The sequence below is a fragment of the Sturnus vulgaris genome, chromosome 22, assembly GCF_052056855.1.
Source record: "Sturnus vulgaris isolate bStuVul1 chromosome 22, bStuVul1.hap1, whole genome shotgun sequence".
In the NCBI taxonomy this organism is placed as follows: domain Eukaryota; kingdom Metazoa; phylum Chordata; class Aves; order Passeriformes; family Sturnidae; genus Sturnus; species Sturnus vulgaris.
In genome coordinates, this window is record NC_142264.1 from 10,804,128 (window position 1) to 10,821,916 (window position 17,789).

Below are 17,789 nucleotides of genomic sequence, written 5' to 3' on the forward strand. Positions count from 1 at the left end.
CAGCCTGCCAGGCGCAGCGAGCAGAGCGCGGCACGATCGCTCACGAGTGCCCCTGCACCGGCAGCGCTGCCCCGCCCCGCCCGGTCCGACCACGCCCATCAGGGACCACAATATACTACACCTATATGACACACCCATGCCCCATTAGGCCACGCCCCTTTGCAAGCAGGCCCCGCCCTGGCCCCTCCTCAACCCCCGGCCCTGTCCGGGCCCTTCTCACTGGGCTCCAGCCTAGCCCGGCGCTGACCCCGGCCATGACCCCGTCCAGCCCCACGAGGGCTCCTGGCTGCCTGCCGTGCCCGTCTGGCCCCGCCGCTTCCAGGCAGCGCTGGCCTCGCACACCGGCACATGGCGGCCCTGCGCACTCTTCTGCTCCTCGGGCTGCTCCTTACGGCGTGGGGGCAGAGGGCGGCGCAGAGACGGCGGCCGCCCCCACCCCAGAGTGCGCTGGAGAAGGTGGCGGCTCAGGAGGGGCTCAGCCTCCACCAGGTGAGGGGTTGAGCAGAGGGGTCTGTGGGCATCCACTGACCCCGCACTTGGGTGGGCTGCAGGGAGTCTCGGTGGCTCCTGTTCCGTGTGCCCTACAGGGCTGACCCCCGGTGTGCCCCCCCCCAGACCCGGCTTTGCAGCCCATCCTCCCCTATCCTCGTCCAGCGCTGACCTCCTGTGCCCTTCTCCCCCGGGCCCACCCTTGCAGCCCGTCCCGTGTCCTTCTCAGGGGCTGACCCCCACTGTCCTCCCCAACCCATGCCCAAACCCGAGCCCCTCGGTGCCCCCCACACACAACACAGCCAAGGCTAGCAGAGCTCAGCTCAGCCCCAGCGCTGTCTGCAGGTGTGTCCACAGAGCAGGTGCAGGGGCTGGAGCCTCACAGGGACCCCCGTCCTCATCCATCTGGAGCTGCCGCAGGGCCAGTGCAGCCACCCTCACTCTGGGGCTTGGGTTGAGCTCAGGGCTCTGCTGGTGGGGCCGAGCTGGGGCTGCAGTATAAAGTGATGCCCGGCACATACCCATTGTGTCATTGGGGTGCCCGCAGTGCTGTGGGCAGTGTGAGCCATAGGACGTCCCCTACACACCTCCAGTCTGTCCCCATGTCAGACTCCTTCTGCCCTGCTATCCCACCTACCAGCACCTGAAGAAGGGCAGGTGTGCCCTGTAGGCACCCCAAGGGACAGGCTGTGGGCAGAGGTGCCAAGTGAAGGGAAGGAGGGTACTCAGGGTGGTTGAGTGGTGGCACCTCAGGCTTGTGGCCCTGTGCCACCCCTGTGCCATGCAGCTCTCAGGGAAGTGGTTCCTGGTCAGCATGGCCTCCCGCTGCAGCTACCTGGCAGAGCACAGCCACCAGCTGGAGGCCACGACGATGACAATCACCGTCCTGGATGGGCAGAGCTTGGCCGTCAGCACCTTCAGGAAGCTGTGAGTGATGCTGGGCATAGTGGCTGTGGGCAGGGACAAGGATGCTGCAGGCAGGTCAGAACAGGACTGGTGCCCTGGGATGAGGACTCTGAAAGCAGGTCAGAGCAGTGCCAGTGCCCTGGCCACAGACTCCAAAGAGGACAGAGCTGCCCCAGAGCTGGGTGTGGGTGGGATACCCTCCAGGAAGTTTTGTAGTAGAAGCCTTGGCCACGATGGGCACCCTGGCCATGATGGGCACTGCCACCTGTGTGGCCACTAGCCCAGGCTGGGCTGGGTGTGCCCAGGCTAGTCAGTGTGAGAACAGCCAGGCTGGCAAAACTAAGGCATGTGGTGGCTCCATGGCTGCCCAGCCCAGGACTGGCTCTTGGAACTATCCCAGGGGCAGCATATCTGAGGATGGGGACTTTTAGCACATCTGTGAGCACTTCCCCAGCCTGGTGGGCCCTGAGGTCCTGACCTCGTGGGCTCAGCATCTCTCACAATGTCTCCCCGGTGTTCTGGTACATCTTTCCCCAGGGAGAAAACAAAGTCCCAAGGAACCAGACAGTGTGTGTGCCTTGGCAGGCGGGGTGGGCAGGGACCTGGGAAGATTCTCCACTGCCTGTACTGACATTTTCTCTCTCCATGCAGGGACAGGATGTGCTGGGAAATCAGGCAGCACTACCTTCCCGCCCAGGCCCCCGGACGCTTCCTGCTGAAGGGTGAGGGAGACTGGTCTGGGGTGGCAGGAGGTTGGTGGAGCCCCCCAGTCCTGCTCTCAGCAGGGTTTTGGTACCAATGTCCCTCTTCCCAGTGCACTCCCAGTATTTTACGTCTTGAGGCCCTAAGTGCCGGATGCTATCACGGGTGATACCATGGGCTGGTGCCTGTGGCACTGATTTTCACCCCATGTACGCCTGGCTTGTGGTGAAATGAAGGCCCTGGATGATGCTGGGGCTAACCAGGATTGACTGGGACTAACTGGACTATTCTCTCGTCCTTCCCAGGCCATAGTAAAAGCAGTAAGGTGGATGTGGTGGTGGGTGAGGCTGATGCCAGCAGCTTCGTCATCCTCTATTACCAGAAGGGCCGCAGCATCTCTGTTAAGCTCTATGGTAGGTTGGGGCTTGGGGCCTCAAGACAGGTGAAGGACAGGGGTGGGAAGCCTTTGTTGGACTCAGGAGAGGCCAGCTGAAGCCTTGGAGGACCCAGCGTGGGAATGGGGGTCATTCCCAGCTGGAGATTTGTCCCCAGATGCTGTGGGGGAGCAGGTAAGAGGAAAACTGGGAACCCACTCTTCTGAGCTGAAAGCCCCCTAGGCCCTGAGCCTTGTGTAGGGTCATGGGGGGCTTTGGGCCAGGGCCAGGTAGGGCCTGAGGCCACTGATGGCATCTCCCCATGTGCAGGACGGACCAGCGTGGTCAGTGACGCCGTCATGGACAAGTTTGAGCAGCGCGTCAGGGCTGTGGGTCTGAGTGAGGATGTGATTTACCACTTCCCCACCTACGGTGGGTGGCACACAGTCCTCAGGGAGACCCATGTGGGTTCTGTCCCAATGCTCCGGTCACCCCGGGGACAAAGATGGGGCTGTGCCCTGCAATGTCCTGGGGGTGCAGGGGCTGGAGGGTGCAAGGTCTTAGACAAGGTGATCCCCCCTGGCTCTGTCTCTTGCAGGGTTTTGTGACTCTCCAGATGAGTTTCACATCCTCGATGGTGAGTTGGCGATGTGGGGTGATGCACTGGGTGCGCCCATGTGCCAGGCTTGGTCCCACACTGGGCACCAGTTAAGTGTCCCTCTCCTGGCAGTGAGCTGGGCACACTGGGCCAGATCCACACTCTACCGTGGCTCTGTGGTCCCGCCCCAGGAGTGTGGGAGGGCACAGCCTCTCCTGTGCCAGACCATTCCTCATAACAGAGTCTGTGCTCTTGTGTGGCAAACTGTCACTCAGGATGGGCATCAGGTACATCCTGGCAAAGCAAACCCCACTCACCCCCCACATGGGGGATGGATCTATGTTGATGTTTCCTGGAGTGAAGGGTGGTCTGGGATGAGATATCCTGCCACAGGGGCACCCTGAGGTGAAGGCTGGGGTCCGTAGGGACAACTCCATCACTTGTCATTGGTGCTTGGGGAGATAGAGGTAGGTCTCCAGCCCTGATGCTGGGCTTGGACACACCCTCCCCCCCCCCCCCCCCCCCAGCCCCTCAGCATTTCTCTTCATTCCAGAAATGAAGCTGTAGCTGCAGATGAAGTTGCCAGGGTGTCCCAGAGCTCACCTCACCTCAGCCAGCTGCCGACTGGCCACACAGATCTGAGCCACACTTTCGTCAGCTCCCACTGCTGCTCCACAGCTCTGGAGCCAGCCCTGGGGCTCCTCAGCCCCTCCAGCTGTGCTGGCAGCTGCGTCTATCCTTGGCCTGTGCCTCCCAACTTGTGTTCCCTCTCTGCTTTATGCCCCATTCTCCTGCAGCAGCCAGCAACACCCCAATAAATGTCTCAGAGAAGAGCTTGTGTACAGGCTAGTCACCTCTTGGTCTGCCCCGGCCAGGCCAGCACTGCTTCCACTGCTGTGCAGCCCCCTTCCATGCAGACTCCTGCCATCTTCTCTCTGAGCCTTCCCCAGCCATGACACAGTGGGGCAGAATTGTGGTGGTGCCTGTGGTCCAGCTGGCAGGGGCAAGGGAGAGCCTGGTACTGAGGGGAACAGCACCGTGCCTGGGGCCACAGGGGGGATGGACTTAGGGCCACTGGGGAGAGCACAGCATCTGCTTTTTCCCCTAACAAGCTGGGAGATCACTGAGGGATCCCAGGGGAGAAAATCTTAGTCCCACAATCCTGCTTCCCATCTCCAGGGTCAGCAAACAACCCGTTCCCCTACCCCAGCCCTGCGGAGTTTGTTTCCCGAGGGCTGCTGACCACGCTGGACTTCTGGCCGCACAGTCACCACCTCTCAGAGAGACAGGCAGGGGACTGGGGGGGGCTGCAGGGTCTTCCACTACGGGAGACCCCCAGGGTTAATGCTGCAACCCTCATCGGACCCCTCCTCCCTGTGTGTGGAGCCTGGGCGAGGCCATCCTGCCACCCATTGCAGTCAAGCGGTAGCCACTGCCACTGACTTCAGGCGGGGACAGGGAGCGGCCCGGCAGCAGGGAAGTGCGGGGCCCCTTCTGCCTCCCCCCCGCAGCCCCCGGGGCGGGGAGCAGCCCTCTGTCCCCAGCACCGGCATTTTGCAATCCTAGCGGGAACTGGTAACACATGTTGTTTATCAGGGATTATGTAAGGGAAGCCACGTGATGTGTCCGGAGACAGTCCCTGTTCCCACCACCTACGTGCGGGGCAGCCGTGTCCAGCCCGGCCACCCCCCGACCTGCTGGATCCAGCTCATTTTACCTGCACCCCGAAGTGGCTGCACCTGGCAGGGGGATAAGGGAGCAAGGGGAGAGCCCCGGAGAGCTGGGCTGGTCCCCAAGGATTTCCCACACCCTTCATCCCGGCTCAGCCCATCCGTCGTTGGGGCTAAACCATTTCTGGGTGCAAACACGCACCTTATGCCCAAGGCTCTATGTCCAGCTGCCGTGAGCACCCACAGCCCACATACCTCGTCCTGCCCCTAGCCCTGCTCCTTCTGCCCCTTGCCACCGTTGGTGTCCCTCTATGCCCCCCAGTGCTCCCATACTCCTGAGCTTGCACCAGTTTTGCCACCCAGGTCTTGGGCTGGCTCCCAGCTTTGCCACCCCCAGGAGAGCCGGGCACCACCCGGGTGTCCATCGGGCACCCCCTCCTGGCACCTAGGCAGGGAGCTGGGGGTACCTGGCAGCAGGGGGGATTTTGTGTTCCTTCCAGCAGTGCCAGGTGACAGTGACACCCCGGGTGCTCCCTGCCTCTGTGCCTGATGGAGAGAGCTCCCCCGGCACCCTGAGGGTGAGCTCCGGGGAAGACTAAGCCCCAGCCCAGCATGCGGAGCCCCAGCCAGGGTCTCGTGATGTCCAGTCCTGCCTGGCTCAGCTTTTGTTTTGTTTTCATAAATCCGCAAGGCCGGACAGGCGCGGGGCGCGCAGGGCAGGTCGGCCTCGCAGCGGGGCGCGGGGAAGGGAATGTGCAGGCGGGGCTGCCAGGGGAAAAACAGCTGTTCTGAAAACATGCTCGTTACGTAAAGCACCTTGGCAGGGCTGTGCCGCGGGGCTGGGGCTCTGCCCAACATGGCCAGCCCAGCCCAAACCCTGCCAGACCCGTGGGCGTTGCTGCTGGCACCCAGCATACATACCCTGCAGGGGCGTCCCCAGATTGAGGGGGGCATCTTAGTACCCGCTGGTGACCCCAAACCAAGGGGGAGGGCGTCTCCAGCCCCTCTTAGCAAAGGGTGCAGGGTGGTGGGGTGACTGGGGTGTCAAGTTCTAGGGTGCATCTGGCTGCATGCTGGTCCCCAGAGAGCTGAACATGGGCTCCCCGGCTCACCAGTGGGACACACCCCGAGGGTACTGGGGCCAGCAGAGATACATCCTTGCGTGGTGCAGGGACTTGAGTCAGGGCAAAACAGAGGGTCCCACAGGAGCACATGCAGGTGTCAAGCCCTTTTGGTTGGGTTGGAACCTGGCAGGCACTGGCCATTTCCTCCGTCTCACTGAAACCCCACTCTGGGTCCGAGTGAGGCCACCCTGTGTGGATAGGGCAGCGCTGGCCCCTCTCCGTGGGCTGCTTGCCACCCCAGCCCAGCAGCACTGGGGGCAGGGCAGCCACTGCGCGGGCCGCTGGCTGTTTTCACTGCAGAGCAGTTTGGCACCCTGGAGCAAATATGTCGTATCAACAGGAGGGAAGCATTCACAGGATCCCCCGCCTGCCCTTTGGCTTCAGTGCTCTGTCCTGCTCCAGCTTGCATAACGGCACGGGGGGAGGCAGGGCTGGCTCCCCGGGGGCCGCCGCAACGCCTGCCCATAAATAGGGGCTCGACAAACTCTCCAGCACAGCAGCGCTCTGCCTCCAGCTTTCAGCTCGGCTTTGCCATGCAGGCCACACTGCTCAGCATCCTGGGGCTGGCCCTGCTCGGGACACTGCACGCGCAGGACAGCATTCCTGTCCAAGCTGACTTCCAGCAGGACAAGGTGACTCAGGCCAACTGGCATAATCTCTGTGGAGGTTTGGGGTGTTTTGAGGGATCCTTGCCCTGAAAATGTGAGGAGGGGGTGGTGCAGGTGGATGGGGGGTCAGGCTCGTACTGGTGCACATGCAGCCCCCCAGCCTGGGGACCCCACAGCACCTGGGTTTGGTGGTTCTGGAAGGGATCCAGCATCCAGGCTCCAGCCTGTGGGGCAGGACCGTGGGTCAGGCATGGGTCTGAGCTGCTGCTGTGTTGTGGGGTGGGTGTGGATGCACAGGGATCTTAACAGGGGAGAGTGAGAAATGCAATCTCAGTCTGGGCCATGAGAATCCCTCCCCAACAACGATCCCAGCCCAGGGCCACAGAAAAACAAGGGCTCCTGTGCTGGGGTATCCCCTACATCCCTTCTCCCTTGGAAAAGTCCTGGGGGACAAAGCCACCCCAGGGAGGTGATGGGGATGGAGGGAGGCACTTCCTGCAAGGACAGGGGTTTGGGATGTGCTGCAAGGGTGATCCCAGCACAGCTCCTTTCCAAGGCTGGCAGTTCCCCTCAGGGGCATCGCACTGCTCGCTCCATACACTGGACTGGAATGAGCCATGCTGGACCCAGTGTCCTGACCCCTCCTCACAACCCCCAGATGGATGGGAATGGTATCTCAGAGCCAGGCAGTCCTGTCACACTCCCTGGCCTTGGGGAGAAGAGGAAGGAAATACCTAAGGGCAGTGAAGGGCATGTCATGAAACGGATTTCCTTGTTTCTGGGTTTTGGGGTTGCCAAGAGCTGTAGCAGTTCCCTGTGAAATGAGGACCCTGGGACACTGTCCTGCTGTAGGGAATGGGCTGCCACGGAAGAGGGACATAGCCTGGGCTGGGGCTAGTGGGGGCTGAGGGGTGAGACAGGGTCTGTGCCCAGCTGGGGCTGAATGGAGTTTGTGTGCAGCTCACAGGGAGATGGTACAGCATCGGCCTGGCCTCCAACTCTAACTGGTTCAAGGAGAAGAGGCACCTGATGAAGATGTGCACCACCATCATCTCTGCCACCGCAGAGGGAAACCTGGAAGTTACCTCCACCTACCCCAAGTATGGGGCATGGGGAGGGGATGAGTGGGGAGAGGGTACTGGGGGTGGCCACTGGTGCATCCCCTGCTGCTGTACTCCCCAGGGGTGACCAGTGCGTGACGAGGAACAGTCTTTACACCAAGACAGAGCAGCCAGGGCGGTTCAGCTACACCAGCCCACGTGAGTGCCCAGCTTCCTTGGGGCAGCCCCAGACATGATCACAGTCCTGCTGCCCCTGTTCCTGCCTTGGGACTGATTTGGAGCTCAGGGCTGAGCTGTGCTCCATGTCCCTCACAGGGTGGGGCAGCAAGCACAACATCCATGTGGTGGAGACCAACTACGACGAGTACGCGTTGGTGGCCACCCAGATCTCCAAGGGCACTGGTTCCTCCACCATGGTGCTGCTCTACAGTACGTCTGCCCCGAGACTCCCACGCTGTCTACACCCCCAGGATTCTGTCTTTCCCATGGGAGAAGGGCGGGGTTAAGGTCATTTCCCAAGCTAGAGTGACCTTGGGGGAATGATGGCTGGGGTGCCTGTGCCCCTGTGCTGGTGGGTATGGGGGGAACTGCCTCTCACCCTGCTCTTGGCTGCAGGCCGAACAAAGGAGCTGAGTCCTGAGCGCCTGGAGATGTTCACCCAGTTCTCCAAGGAGCAGGGCCTGACAGACGACGAGATCCTCATCCTGCCCCAGACGGGTGAGGTTGGGAGCACAGGGATGGTGGCAGGGAGTAGGGACTGAGAAGGAGACCCTGCTGGCTTACCTCTGCCTCTCTATGGGGCCAGCATGGGGCCAGCCATGGCCCCATTCAGGATCCCTCAGGGAGGCTGAGGTCCTACAGCCCCCAGAGGAGCTGATCTCCCTGTTTCTTCCTCCTGCAGACAAATGCATGGCAGATGCTGCTTAGGTGAGTCCTGCCTTCACTGGGGCTCAGACCAGTCCTGCGAGAGGGAATGGAGATGCTTAAAGTCATGTCACCCCACAGAGTCCCCAGCCCCTCCACAACCCTTCCCCAGGCTGCTCCTCTCCTCACACCTACTGGGGATCCCCCACCGAGCCCTGTGGGGTGTCTGCCCACTCAGTGTGAGGCTGGCCAGGCCCATGTCCCCCCTGTGTGCAACCTGGCCTCCTGCAGCTCAACCATGCTCACCCTCCATCTTTTCCAGGCGGACCCACCAGCTGCTGCCAGCCCAAGCCCCAACAGCACCACAAGCTGGTGACCACCCTACCCCCTTTGACCCCCAGTGGTCCCCCAGCACCGCAGCAGCCTTCACTCCCTGGCTTCACAACCCATACCTGTATCCCTCTCTCGATTAAAGCCCATAAAAACTAGTCCTTGCCTGCTGGATTATTGTACCCCAATCAAGGCGATGGGGAGGGGAAAGCATGGCTTGGGACTGGGGTTAGCGGTCAGGGCTGACCCCAGCTCCTGGCTGTGGGGCAGCCAGGCTGAGACCCGGTGTGCACTCACAGCCCTGCCCAATGCTGCCTGGCCACTGAACCTGCCCTGCCCCAGAAAAAAGGGTCCCTGAGACTGGGACCCACTGGGGCATCTGGTCCCCCTCTGCCGCTTGGGTACCCTGGGCTCCCCCAGCCTCCCTGCCTTGGTTTTCCTGGGGAGAGCAGGCTGGCAGCATGGGAACAGGGCGATGGGCAATCAGGGAGTCTCCAGCAGTTTGGGGAATGATGGACATGAAGCAGAAGGATGTCTTTGAGCTCTGGCCACCCCCTGGACTCCATCCTATCAACCGGACCCTCTCCAGCAATGGAGTCTGAGCCTACTGCCAGCAGCCTAAGAAGCCACCATCTCTTTGGAGGGCACTGGGCTGTGGCTCAGTCTGGGATAGAACACCAGCACAACCATTCCCTGGAACTGAGGGTTCTGAGGCAGGATCCATCCCACCACTGACAGACCTTAGAACCAATGGGAACAGCCAGGAGGGGGCCCCTGGAATGCACCTCACACTCCTCCCCAGACACAGAGCGAGCACAGGGCAGCACTTGGTCATGGCGTGCTCTGGGCTGGGTCTCACACAAGGCTGCATTCATCTGGAACTGGGGGCGACAGGGCCAGCACTGTCACCTAAGCCGGGCACAGGTTATCCCTGCTCTTGTGTAACCTGTTGCATAAAGCTGGCGTGAGTAGGAGTGCTGCCAGCAGTGGGGGCTATAAAGGTAGGTGCAGCCTCTCCTGCCCACATCCCCTCCAGGGCGAGTATGACAGCAGCACTGCCCAGCCTGGCTCTGGCCCTGCTCTGCCTGCTGCAGGCAGGGGCCCAGGTCCCTGTGCAGCCAAACTTGGACACCGAGAAGGTGAGTGCACAGGGTGCTGCCTGGTACATCCTGCCTGGGCTGGAGGGGCTGGCTGGGGCAGGTGGCCTGTGCTGCACCCCCGGGCACCTGCCATCCCCATTCCTGAGCCAACTCCAGGGCAGCTTCCAAGAGAGCCTGTGCAAAACCAGGTTAGTCCTGGCTGCTGTGTCCAGTGCCAGCTGTAGCCCTACTGCAAGGACACCAACAGGTGGGACCATAATATCCCCAAGCGTGTGGCACTTCCCCAGGAAACATGGGCCAGGTGCTGTACCTGTACTCTTAGCATGGGGCAGGACAGGGTGTTTTGCACGCAGGAAGGTGGCCGGTCCTCATCTTTGCCTGGCTGGTCCCCACAGAGGGTGGCAGGTCTGTCACCACCAGCTGGCAGGTTTCTACAGTGGGCTGTCATGTTCCTCATGGTGGAGGGCAGATCCCCACAGACAGTGGCAGGTCCACTGCAGGTTGGCAAATTTCTGCATGGGCTGCCAGGCCCCCATGGAGGCATGCAGGTCCCCCTGACAGGTCCCCACAACTTTTCCAAATTCCACTGGTGATGTCCTGCTGCAGTTTGCAGGGGTGTGGCATGTCACAGCCATCGCTTCCAACTGCTCCATCTTCCTGAAGATGAAGGATGGGATGAAGTCATCCACGGCCATCATCAGCTTCATGCCAGAAGGGGACCTGGCCCTGAAGTTGGTCTGGCCCCTGTAAGTGTTTGTCCTGCTCGCTGTGTCCCCATGGGCCAGGGACTCCCTTCCCCAGCACAGCAGCTCCCCCACTGCTCTGGGTTGCCCAGTCCTGCCTCAGTGCATCCCCCTGGGCAGGCTGGGCTCCCCCCTGTGCCCACCACCCCACTGCCCTCCCATGTGGTGTCTAGAGACATTTGACTTTTTCATGTTCCTCTTCCAGGATGGACAAATGCCAAAAGTTTGAGCTGCTCTTCCAGCAGAGTGCACAGGCGAGGCACTACATGGGTATGTGTGGGCAGGGGCTTGGGAGCCAGGGGTACCCTGAAACAGAGGGTGGACATCCCCAGCCCCTAAGCCTTGAAAGCATTAGGAGGTGGTCTTGGCCTCTCTGCTTCCACAGCTCAGTGAGAGGGTGTGGGTGGGTGGGCCCCTGGCTCCTCCACATTGAGCAGGGGTTCCTTCCTTATACCCTCCTCAGGCAAATTTGAAGCTTGAGCACTGAGCTGTGGGCCCCAGCAGGGCCCGGGAGGGCTCAGACTCTACCACATTACTCAACTGGTCACCTCTGGGGTCCTTAGGAGCACAAGAGAAGAGGGATCTGTGTGTGATGGAGACAGACTACAGCCACTATGCCATCCTGTACGAGGCCCATCACAGCAAGGCAGAGCCCAGCACATCACTGCAGCTCCTCAGTGCGTTGGGAGTGGGGACCTGGGAAGGGATGGGGGCACCAGCAGTGGGCAAGGACTGGGCTTCCCACCACTACCCAGGGCCACCAGCAGCAACATCCCATGTTCATTACCCAGGGAATTAATTTTGGGATGAATGAAACCTTGCACTAAAGATATGTCCAGCTTGTTGAGGAGTTGAACCAGAGCCTGCTGCAGTGTGCAAGCCCAGCTGCAGCAACCCAGCCCTTCCAGCCACCCCATACCACCCCAAGCGAATGGGTAGTGTTCATCCCAAGGGGCTTGTGCCCCTTTGCTGCCAGCCGAGGGCAGATGTGGGTTGCCTGGTGTCCACCCTGCATGTTCATTGCTTCACCTTGGCCCTTCCCTGGGGTGGTCCAGCTGCTTCCCCACTGTACCTGGACCCCCAGTGTGGGGCTGGCTGCTGGGATGCCTTGCACTCACCAGCCCCCACTTTGGGTGTGTGGCTGCAGCAAGGGAGCAGGATGTGAGCCCCCAGCTCCTGCAGAAGTTCATGCAGCTCATTCCCACCATGGGCCTGACCAAGGATATGTTGGCCCTCCTGCCCAAGTCAGGTGAGTGGCCTGAGGACACAGGGTGGCAGCTACGGCCCCTCTGCGTGGAGACTCTGCACAGGGGCTCAGGGTACTGCCAATGGCACACTCACCCCTCTCTTTGCTTTCCAACAGATCAATGCACCAGGGACATCAAGTGAGTGTGGCCAGGGAAAGCTGTGACTCCCTTCCAGCATGGTCTTGGCTGAGCAGGGACTTGCAGGCCCTGGGAGATCCCCCACCTGCCTACCTGGGGGCTGTCACCTTGGCTTTGCCCTGCTCTGACCAGTTATCTCCCTGTCCTACCTCTGCAGCTGAAGGACCATGTGTCTTCCAGACCTAGTGGATGATGGGCTCTGCACCCACTCTGTGGTGCTCCTTCCTATCCTCCAGGCTCTGCCAGACCCCCTGCTCCACACCAGGATCACCCTCAACCTCCTAAATAAATAGATGCAGAAGCCGCCCCAGAGCTTGGTGTTTTGTTGGTGGGAGTAGGGTGCTGCCAGGGCCCCCAGGCACGCTGAGCCCAACAATCCTGGAGCTGACCCTTTCTGTCAGGGCCCCACGGGTTTTAGGGGCTCCCTTGGGTGTGATGTTTGCTGTGCCCAGCATGGGGAGGATGGGGAGCAGAGGAAGGGGAAGGTGTCCCTACACCTTCCTACAGCTGCCAGGGCAGAGAAGAATGGAGCCAGGGTGAACAGGGGCTGGCACAGCCCAGCGGGGTAGTCAGTAGCTCTGAGTTAAGGAGACAGGCTGCCCAGTGCTGCCTGCAGGGACACCCCCAGGAAACCCCATTCCCTGCTCAGTCCTCTCCTGGGCCACCTAGCTGGGAGTGGGGGGGCACCAGGGCTCTGCCTATGACAGGACTGGGACACCCATGTCTGTTTGCCATCCCCCTTGGTCCCTCATGTGACCAAAGTAAGGACACGATGGCCTGAGCCCCGAGGGCAGTTTTCATCCCCCTCCACCTCCTGCAGAGCGAAGGCAGTCTCTGGTCCCCCCTCTGCTTCCCTGGCCCAGAGTCCCTCAGTGCCCAGGCAGTTGTTGGGCTGTGACCCCAGGAGCCTGGCAGCGCCATGCCACAGGGGATATCACACTCTGGGAAGAAGGGACACACTGCCACGGCGACATGAACCCCTTCTTCTGCCCGCTGCGCTCAGGGTGCAGCCCTCTCGGCAGACCCTGCGGCCCCAGCATAGGTGAGGAGGCGGGCGCACGCACCGCGGGTCAGGCTGAGCCGGGGAAGGGCTGGGTGTGGGCAGGATCCCAGTAGCTGCCCCGGGACACGTTTCAGCCAGCCAGAAGGTGGGGGCCTTGGTGAGCTGGGCGACGGGGCTGCCCCGGGGCAGCTGCCGGGAAGAACGTCTCGCTCCTCCTGGCAGCGCTCCAGCCGCCCGTTGGAAAACAACCGCTCGCTTTGTGCTTTCACGAGGAACTAAAAGAACGGGGGAAATCCCAAATTTCAGCACTAGTGCAACAGTTCCTGTAACTCCGTTTTGGGGCTGGCAATTGCAAAGCCCCCTGTGCCCTAGGGGTTTGTTCACCCTGGGCTGACTTCTGCCCTTCGGATCCACCCCCTGCCCAAGCCAACCCCAAAGACGCTCCCGTGGGGCTCGGCACGGCTCCAGCTCCAGGAGGGAGCGCGAAGTTATATATGCGGCAGCCCCGGCACCACTCCCCATCCCACTGGTGAAGCCAGAGGAGCTGAGGCGAGATGAGCACCGAGGGGCTGAGCCTGGCGCTGGTCCTACTGTGCTTGCTGCGTGTGCAGGCGGTGGACCTGGGAACTGTGGAGCCAGACGAGAGCAAGGTGATCCTCATCATCCAGGGAAGGGAAGGGAAGGGAAGGGAAGGGAAGGGAAGGGAAGGGAAGGGAAGGGAAGGGAAGGGAAGGGAAGGGAAGGGAAGGGAAGGGAAGGGAAGGGAAGGGAAGGGAAGGGAAGGGAAGGGAAGGGAAGGGAAGGGAAGGGAAGGGAAGGGAAGGGAAGGGAAGGGAAGGGAAGGGAAGGGAAGGGAAGGGAAGGGAAGGGGTGGTCTCCAGTCACCAGCAGCGCGGGAAGGACTGTAGAGGTGTTTTGGTACTGGGGACAGCTGAGGTCACTACAGCCACCATTGCTTTGCTGTCACCCAGGTGAGGACAGTCACCCAGCTCCTGCATAGGTGGCTCTGAGGGAATTTTGTTGCCTGGATGGGATGTGGGTGTTCCATGGACTGAGGTTGTCCTGGCTTCGTCCCTGAGGAGGGGATACTCTAGACTGCTCCTCTCGACTTAGCACCTACTCTCACTGCCAGATTGCAGGGACATGGTACATCACTGCTATGGCCTCTGACTCTGAGAGCTACCTCCAAAAAAAGGACCAACTGAAGATGGCGATGGCCAACATTGAGGTCCTGGAGAATGGTGACCTGAACGTCTCCTTTGCAATTCCCACGTAAGTCCCACATGCTTTTCTTCACAGGCTTTACTACCAGCCTCCTCCCTGGACTTTCCCTGGTGGGTCTCCACCTCACTGCACTCACCAAAGACCTAGACAGGGGTTGAGACAGGACCACCAGGTGCTTGGGACATCTGTGGGCACCCCATCTTTAGGGCAGGCTCAGGGCAACACTAGCTACAACCAGTGCCACCACAGAGGATGGGACAGGACCCTACAATTAGAACTTTCCCAGCAGAACCAGTCTCATCCCAGAAGCTCAGAGCATGAGTGAGGGCATGCGTAATCCCCAGGTGCCAGCACTATCCCCTGCCAGCCCAAATACTCATTGTTCCAAGGGTGGTATCTGTCCCCTCCTGCCCTGGCCACACCCTCCCATCTCTGAACAGCAAGTCCCACATTTGGGATAGTGAACCTTGAATAGGGAAGGGGAAAGGGGGTCACTTCACCTGAACTGGAGCATCCTTCACTGTTCTGCAGCCCTGGGAGATGTATGAAGTTTTCATCGATCTACAAGCCTACAGACAACCCGGGTGAATACTACAGCTCTGGTGAGTGGGGGTGCCTGGCTCTTGGGGCAGGATGGAGGCATGTCACACCATCCCTGTCTGAAGCAGCTGGCTGTTCCTGGGAACATGGCCCTCAGGACTGCCTGCCTCTCCTGTGTCCTGAGTGGGACATCCCTCTGTATCCAGGTGCCAGCTGCACCTCACGGCTGGTGGCCCACCAGCATGGCAGACCCCCCAGACCCTCCCTCTGGGATGAACGCATTCAGACCAAGCTCAAACTCTGGGGAAAAGAAGGTTCATTCCGCAAAGAGGCTGCGAGTGGGTGTTCCCAGGGGATGGAGCAGGAGTGGTTTTCCACCATTCCTAGCCCAAAGATCAGTCTGACACTGGCCAACAGCCTGCACTGACCATCCACAGCCCTTTCTGCCCTCACTTCCCTGTCCCTCTGCTCTGCTGTGGTCTGTGGGCACCCCCAGGCTTTCAGAGAAGCCTTAGCAAGAGAGACAACCAGGATGGGGAGTATCGAGGAAAGATGGGCTCGGTGGGTTTCATGCTCTTACAGCCACTTTGCAGCGTGGGGGCTGCCAGGAGGAGGTAATTAATTTTTCTCCATATCCTTTTGCAGACAGGGGCAATAAGACGGTGCAGCTGGTGGATACCGACGGCAGTTCCTACATGGTTGTCTTTGCCACCAGAGAGAAAGATGGGAAGACCTTGCACATGCTGAGACTTTACAGTGCGTAGCCAGCAGTGAACTGCTCAGAGCTGTTGGGTGCTTCTGAGGGTCCTGCAAGGCCAGGATCCAGGGGACAGGGGGTCTCCCTCTTCACTCCTACCCTGGGTGAGGTCCAGGAATAGGGCAGGGACTACCATGTGTTCACTGTGTAGCAGGGAAGGAGCAGTGGTTTGAGGTGGCATGGGAGATTGGGGCTCAGGCTCCCAGCAATGTGCTGCAAGTCCATGGCCTTGGTGGAGAGGGGTGGAGAGTGGGAGTCCTGCTGCACAGATGGAACAGAATCAGTGGGGACAGGAACCAAGAGAAGAGTCGCTGTGCTGGTGTCAGGACCTCTGGGTCCTCTTGTTCCCTGGGTGGGGTGTCTCATGTGCCTGGCCACCTCTGGTCTCCAGGACTTCCACCAGTGCCTCCAGCCTTCTCCCATGGACTGCCATCCATCCCACCCTCAGCTGGACATACCAGCTTCCCAGGAGATACAGGGTCAGGCACAGCCTGGAGCTAACTCATGTCTTTATCTTTAGGCAGAAGCCAGTGGGTGAGAACCAAAACCAAATTGCTGTTCAAGAGACTTGCCAAGCTGAATGGCTTCACCGACAAGACCATCTGGATTTTACCCAGGCAGGGTGAGCACTACCCAGAGCCAATACAGGGACACACAGGCAGGTACCAGCTCAGCCCATCAGTGCCACCACTTTGTGGTCTGAGCTGGCAGGAGGGAGTGCTGGTAGCCAGTGATGCGCTTGCTGGGAACACTGAGCAAGGAGAAACCCACAAGTTCCTTCTGAGTAGTCTGTTTTGGGTGCTAAATGGAACTTTGCAGACCACAGTGCAGACTTAGGCTTTTTCTTTGTTTCCACAGAGGAATGCCTACTTGGTGAACCATAGGTGAGTTGCCACAGTGCAACATGGTGTTTGCAATGTTCTCTCCTGGAAATTGACCCTTTTGGTGCCCCCAAGGCAAAGGCCGCCGAGAACTCTTTGAGTTCCTCTGGGGTTCAGTTGTTTGAGCTGGTGCTGGAGCTTGCACACAGGTAGGACCATTCCTTTGGATGCTGCTCTGCAGTGGAGACCCCTAGGTAGCAGTACCTAGGAACTCCCAAGGAGCAGTGCCCAGGGACCCCCAGTGGGAAGTGCCTGGCACTGAACATGGACATGTGGGCTGAAACACCACACAGATATCTGCACAGCCCTTTGAGCAGTGAGGGCCAGGACACCAGCCCCTGCCAAAGGGACCCTGGGCTTGTTGACTGGCAAACCTGGCCAGAGTGGGTTGGTATCTCACCATGCAAAACATGTTTGCTGTTGTCCTCCTCTGGCCTGTGCTTTCCCACCACATCTATAGGGGTTACTAGAAATCCATTGCTGGAGATGCCTCACCCTACAAATCTGGGGTGAATGCACTGATCCTAATGGAGAGTCCCACTGGTCTTGCTTCATCCAGACACCACCTCTTGCCCCTTTTTTCCAGGCAGCGCAGACTGGCTCGTAGATGCTCCTGCCAAACAATGCAAGACCGACACTCTGAAGCTCCAGGCTCCTGCTCCACCATCCTTCTTCCAAGCTCTGTTGTCAGGACTCTGATACATCCCTTGCCCTTCCATCACACAGTCCCTGCTTTTTGCCAAATAAACAGAACCCCTTCCCACATCTTGGTGTAGCTGTCTGGGGAGAATCTGGGGTGCTGGGCCCTGTGGTCCCTCCTGTTGTTCTCCTGGGGGCTGTGGATGGCGAGCAACCAGGCGTGATCCCAGCTGAGCTTGCCTAAGTGAGGGCAGTTTCAGAGCCACAAGATTTTCCCTCTTGGGTGCCTCCCAGAGGCGCAGGACCAGGCCAGGCAGAGGTGAGGCAAAGGGTGCACTGAGGCTGGGAATCCTGTGGGCAAGAGGGAATGCATGGAGAAAGGCCACAGAGTGTGAGGTTGGAGTTTAGAGGGCTGCATCCATCTGCATCATCCACCACTTTCCTCCTCTTGCCCTGCAGTGGCCGCAGCTCTCTGCTCCCTGGGAGCCCCAGGAGTCATCTAACAGCTCAGGCATAGCCAAGGTAGGATAAGATTCAGATGTGGGACATCTCTGTCCCACTGCAAGCTGTTGTGGAACATGGCTATCTGAATCTTCTGGAGCCAAACCTGGAGAGCTGCCTGTGGTTTCTGCCCCTGGGCGCCACACAGAGAAAGCCCCCACTGGAGCTGGGGTCCCAGAGCACACAAGCTGACAGTTCAGTGTTTTCTGGGTGAGAGCCCCATCCATGCAGAGCAGGCAGTGGGTCCCCATGCAGCCCTCCATAGTCCCTCAGCCCTTCCATCAAGCTTG

The 17,789-nt window shown here is 60.1% G+C and overlaps 4 protein-coding genes across 8 annotated transcripts; all 4 read left to right on the plus strand.

Moving 5' to 3' along the window:
* Positions 1 to 178: 178 nt before the first annotated feature.
* Positions 179 to 3,902, plus strand: C8G (complement C8 gamma chain). 5 transcript variants are annotated; one of them, XR_015808041.1, is made up of 8 exons: positions 198 to 489; positions 1,277 to 1,416; positions 2,047 to 2,117; positions 2,403 to 2,510; positions 2,802 to 2,903; positions 3,070 to 3,108; positions 3,463 to 3,536; positions 3,623 to 3,902. XR_015808041.1 is itself a non-coding variant. In XM_088177412.1 (7 exons), the coding sequence occupies exons 2-7, from the start codon at positions 1,361 to 1,363 to the stop codon at positions 3,634 to 3,636; spliced, it is 390 nt and encodes a 129-aa protein (XP_088033538.1). In that variant the 5' UTR covers positions 179 to 489; positions 1,321 to 1,360; the 3' UTR covers positions 3,637 to 3,902. The 5 variants fall into 5 exon arrangements, 2 of the variants coding, with proteins under 2 accessions (XP_088033538.1, XP_014736550.1); XR_015808040.1 differs by having other exon boundaries at positions 179 to 489; positions 1,321 to 1,416; positions 3,070 to 3,536; XM_088177412.1 differs by lacking the exon at positions 3,463 to 3,536 and having other exon boundaries at positions 179 to 489; positions 1,321 to 1,416.
* A 2,454-nt stretch (positions 3,903 to 6,356) lies between these two features.
* On the plus strand, positions 6,357 to 8,884 carry LOC106855997 (lipocalin). Its single transcript, XM_014881065.2, has 7 exons — positions 6,357 to 6,495; positions 7,432 to 7,571; positions 7,654 to 7,730; positions 7,848 to 7,961; positions 8,148 to 8,249; positions 8,434 to 8,459; positions 8,719 to 8,884. The coding sequence occupies exons 1-6, from the start codon at positions 6,397 to 6,399 to the stop codon at positions 8,457 to 8,459; spliced, it is 558 nt and encodes a 185-aa protein (XP_014736551.1). The 5' UTR covers positions 6,357 to 6,396; the 3' UTR covers positions 8,719 to 8,884.
* A 769-nt stretch (positions 8,885 to 9,653) lies between these two features.
* Positions 9,654 to 12,264, plus strand: LOC106855999 (lipocalin-15-like). Its single transcript, XM_014881067.2, has 7 exons — positions 9,654 to 9,865; positions 10,433 to 10,572; positions 10,775 to 10,839; positions 11,133 to 11,246; positions 11,717 to 11,818; positions 11,933 to 11,954; positions 12,112 to 12,264. Exons 1-7 carry the CDS (start codon positions 9,770 to 9,772, stop codon positions 12,113 to 12,115), a joined length of 543 nt encoding a protein of 180 aa, XP_014736553.1. The 5' UTR covers positions 9,654 to 9,769; the 3' UTR covers positions 12,116 to 12,264.
* A 1,243-nt stretch (positions 12,265 to 13,507) lies between these two features.
* On the plus strand, positions 13,508 to 17,124 carry LOC106855998 (extracellular fatty acid-binding protein). The gene is made up of 7 exons (XM_014881066.2): positions 13,508 to 13,607; positions 14,090 to 14,229; positions 14,713 to 14,783; positions 15,367 to 15,477; positions 15,999 to 16,100; positions 16,337 to 16,362; positions 16,946 to 17,124. Exons 1-6 carry the CDS (start codon positions 13,512 to 13,514, stop codon positions 16,360 to 16,362), a joined length of 546 nt encoding a protein of 181 aa, XP_014736552.1. The 5' UTR covers positions 13,508 to 13,511; the 3' UTR covers positions 16,946 to 17,124.
* The last annotated feature ends 665 nt before the right edge of the window (positions 17,125 to 17,789 follow it).

Bases quoted from the DNA above. Each gene is read 5' to 3' on its own strand.
- C8G (XM_014881064.2), top strand. From the start codon at position 349: ATGGCGGCCCTGCGCACTCTTCTGCTCCTCGGGCTGCTCCTTACGGCG. The intron at 1,417-2,046 runs GTGAGTGATGCT...CTCTCCATGCAG, and splicing joins GTCAGCACCTTCAGGAAGCT to GGACAGGATGTGCTGGGAAA. The intron at 2,118-2,402 runs GTGAGGGAGACT...CGTCCTTCCCAG, and splicing joins CGGACGCTTCCTGCTGAAGG to GCCATAGTAAAAGCAGTAAG.
- LOC106855997 (XM_014881065.2), top strand. From the start codon at position 6,397: ATGCAGGCCACACTGCTCAGCATCCTGGGGCTGGCCCTGCTCGGGACA. The intron at 7,572-7,653 runs GTATGGGGCATG...TGTACTCCCCAG, and splicing joins GTTACCTCCACCTACCCCAA to GGGTGACCAGTGCGTGACGA. The intron at 7,962-8,147 runs GTACGTCTGCCC...TCTTGGCTGCAG, and splicing joins CACCATGGTGCTGCTCTACA to GCCGAACAAAGGAGCTGAGT.
- LOC106855999 (XM_014881067.2), top strand. From the start codon at position 9,770: ATGACAGCAGCACTGCCCAGCCTGGCTCTGGCCCTGCTCTGCCTGCTG. The intron at 9,866-10,432 runs GTGAGTGCACAG...GTCCTGCTGCAG, and splicing joins CAAACTTGGACACCGAGAAG to TTTGCAGGGGTGTGGCATGT. The intron at 11,247-11,716 runs GTGCGTTGGGAG...GTGTGGCTGCAG, and splicing joins CACATCACTGCAGCTCCTCA to CAAGGGAGCAGGATGTGAGC.
- LOC106855998 (XM_014881066.2), top strand. From the start codon at position 13,512: ATGAGCACCGAGGGGCTGAGCCTGGCGCTGGTCCTACTGTGCTTGCTG. The intron at 13,608-14,089 runs GTGATCCTCATC...TCTCACTGCCAG, and splicing joins TGGAGCCAGACGAGAGCAAG to ATTGCAGGGACATGGTACAT. The intron at 14,230-14,712 runs GTAAGTCCCACA...ACTGTTCTGCAG, and splicing joins GTCTCCTTTGCAATTCCCAC to CCCTGGGAGATGTATGAAGT.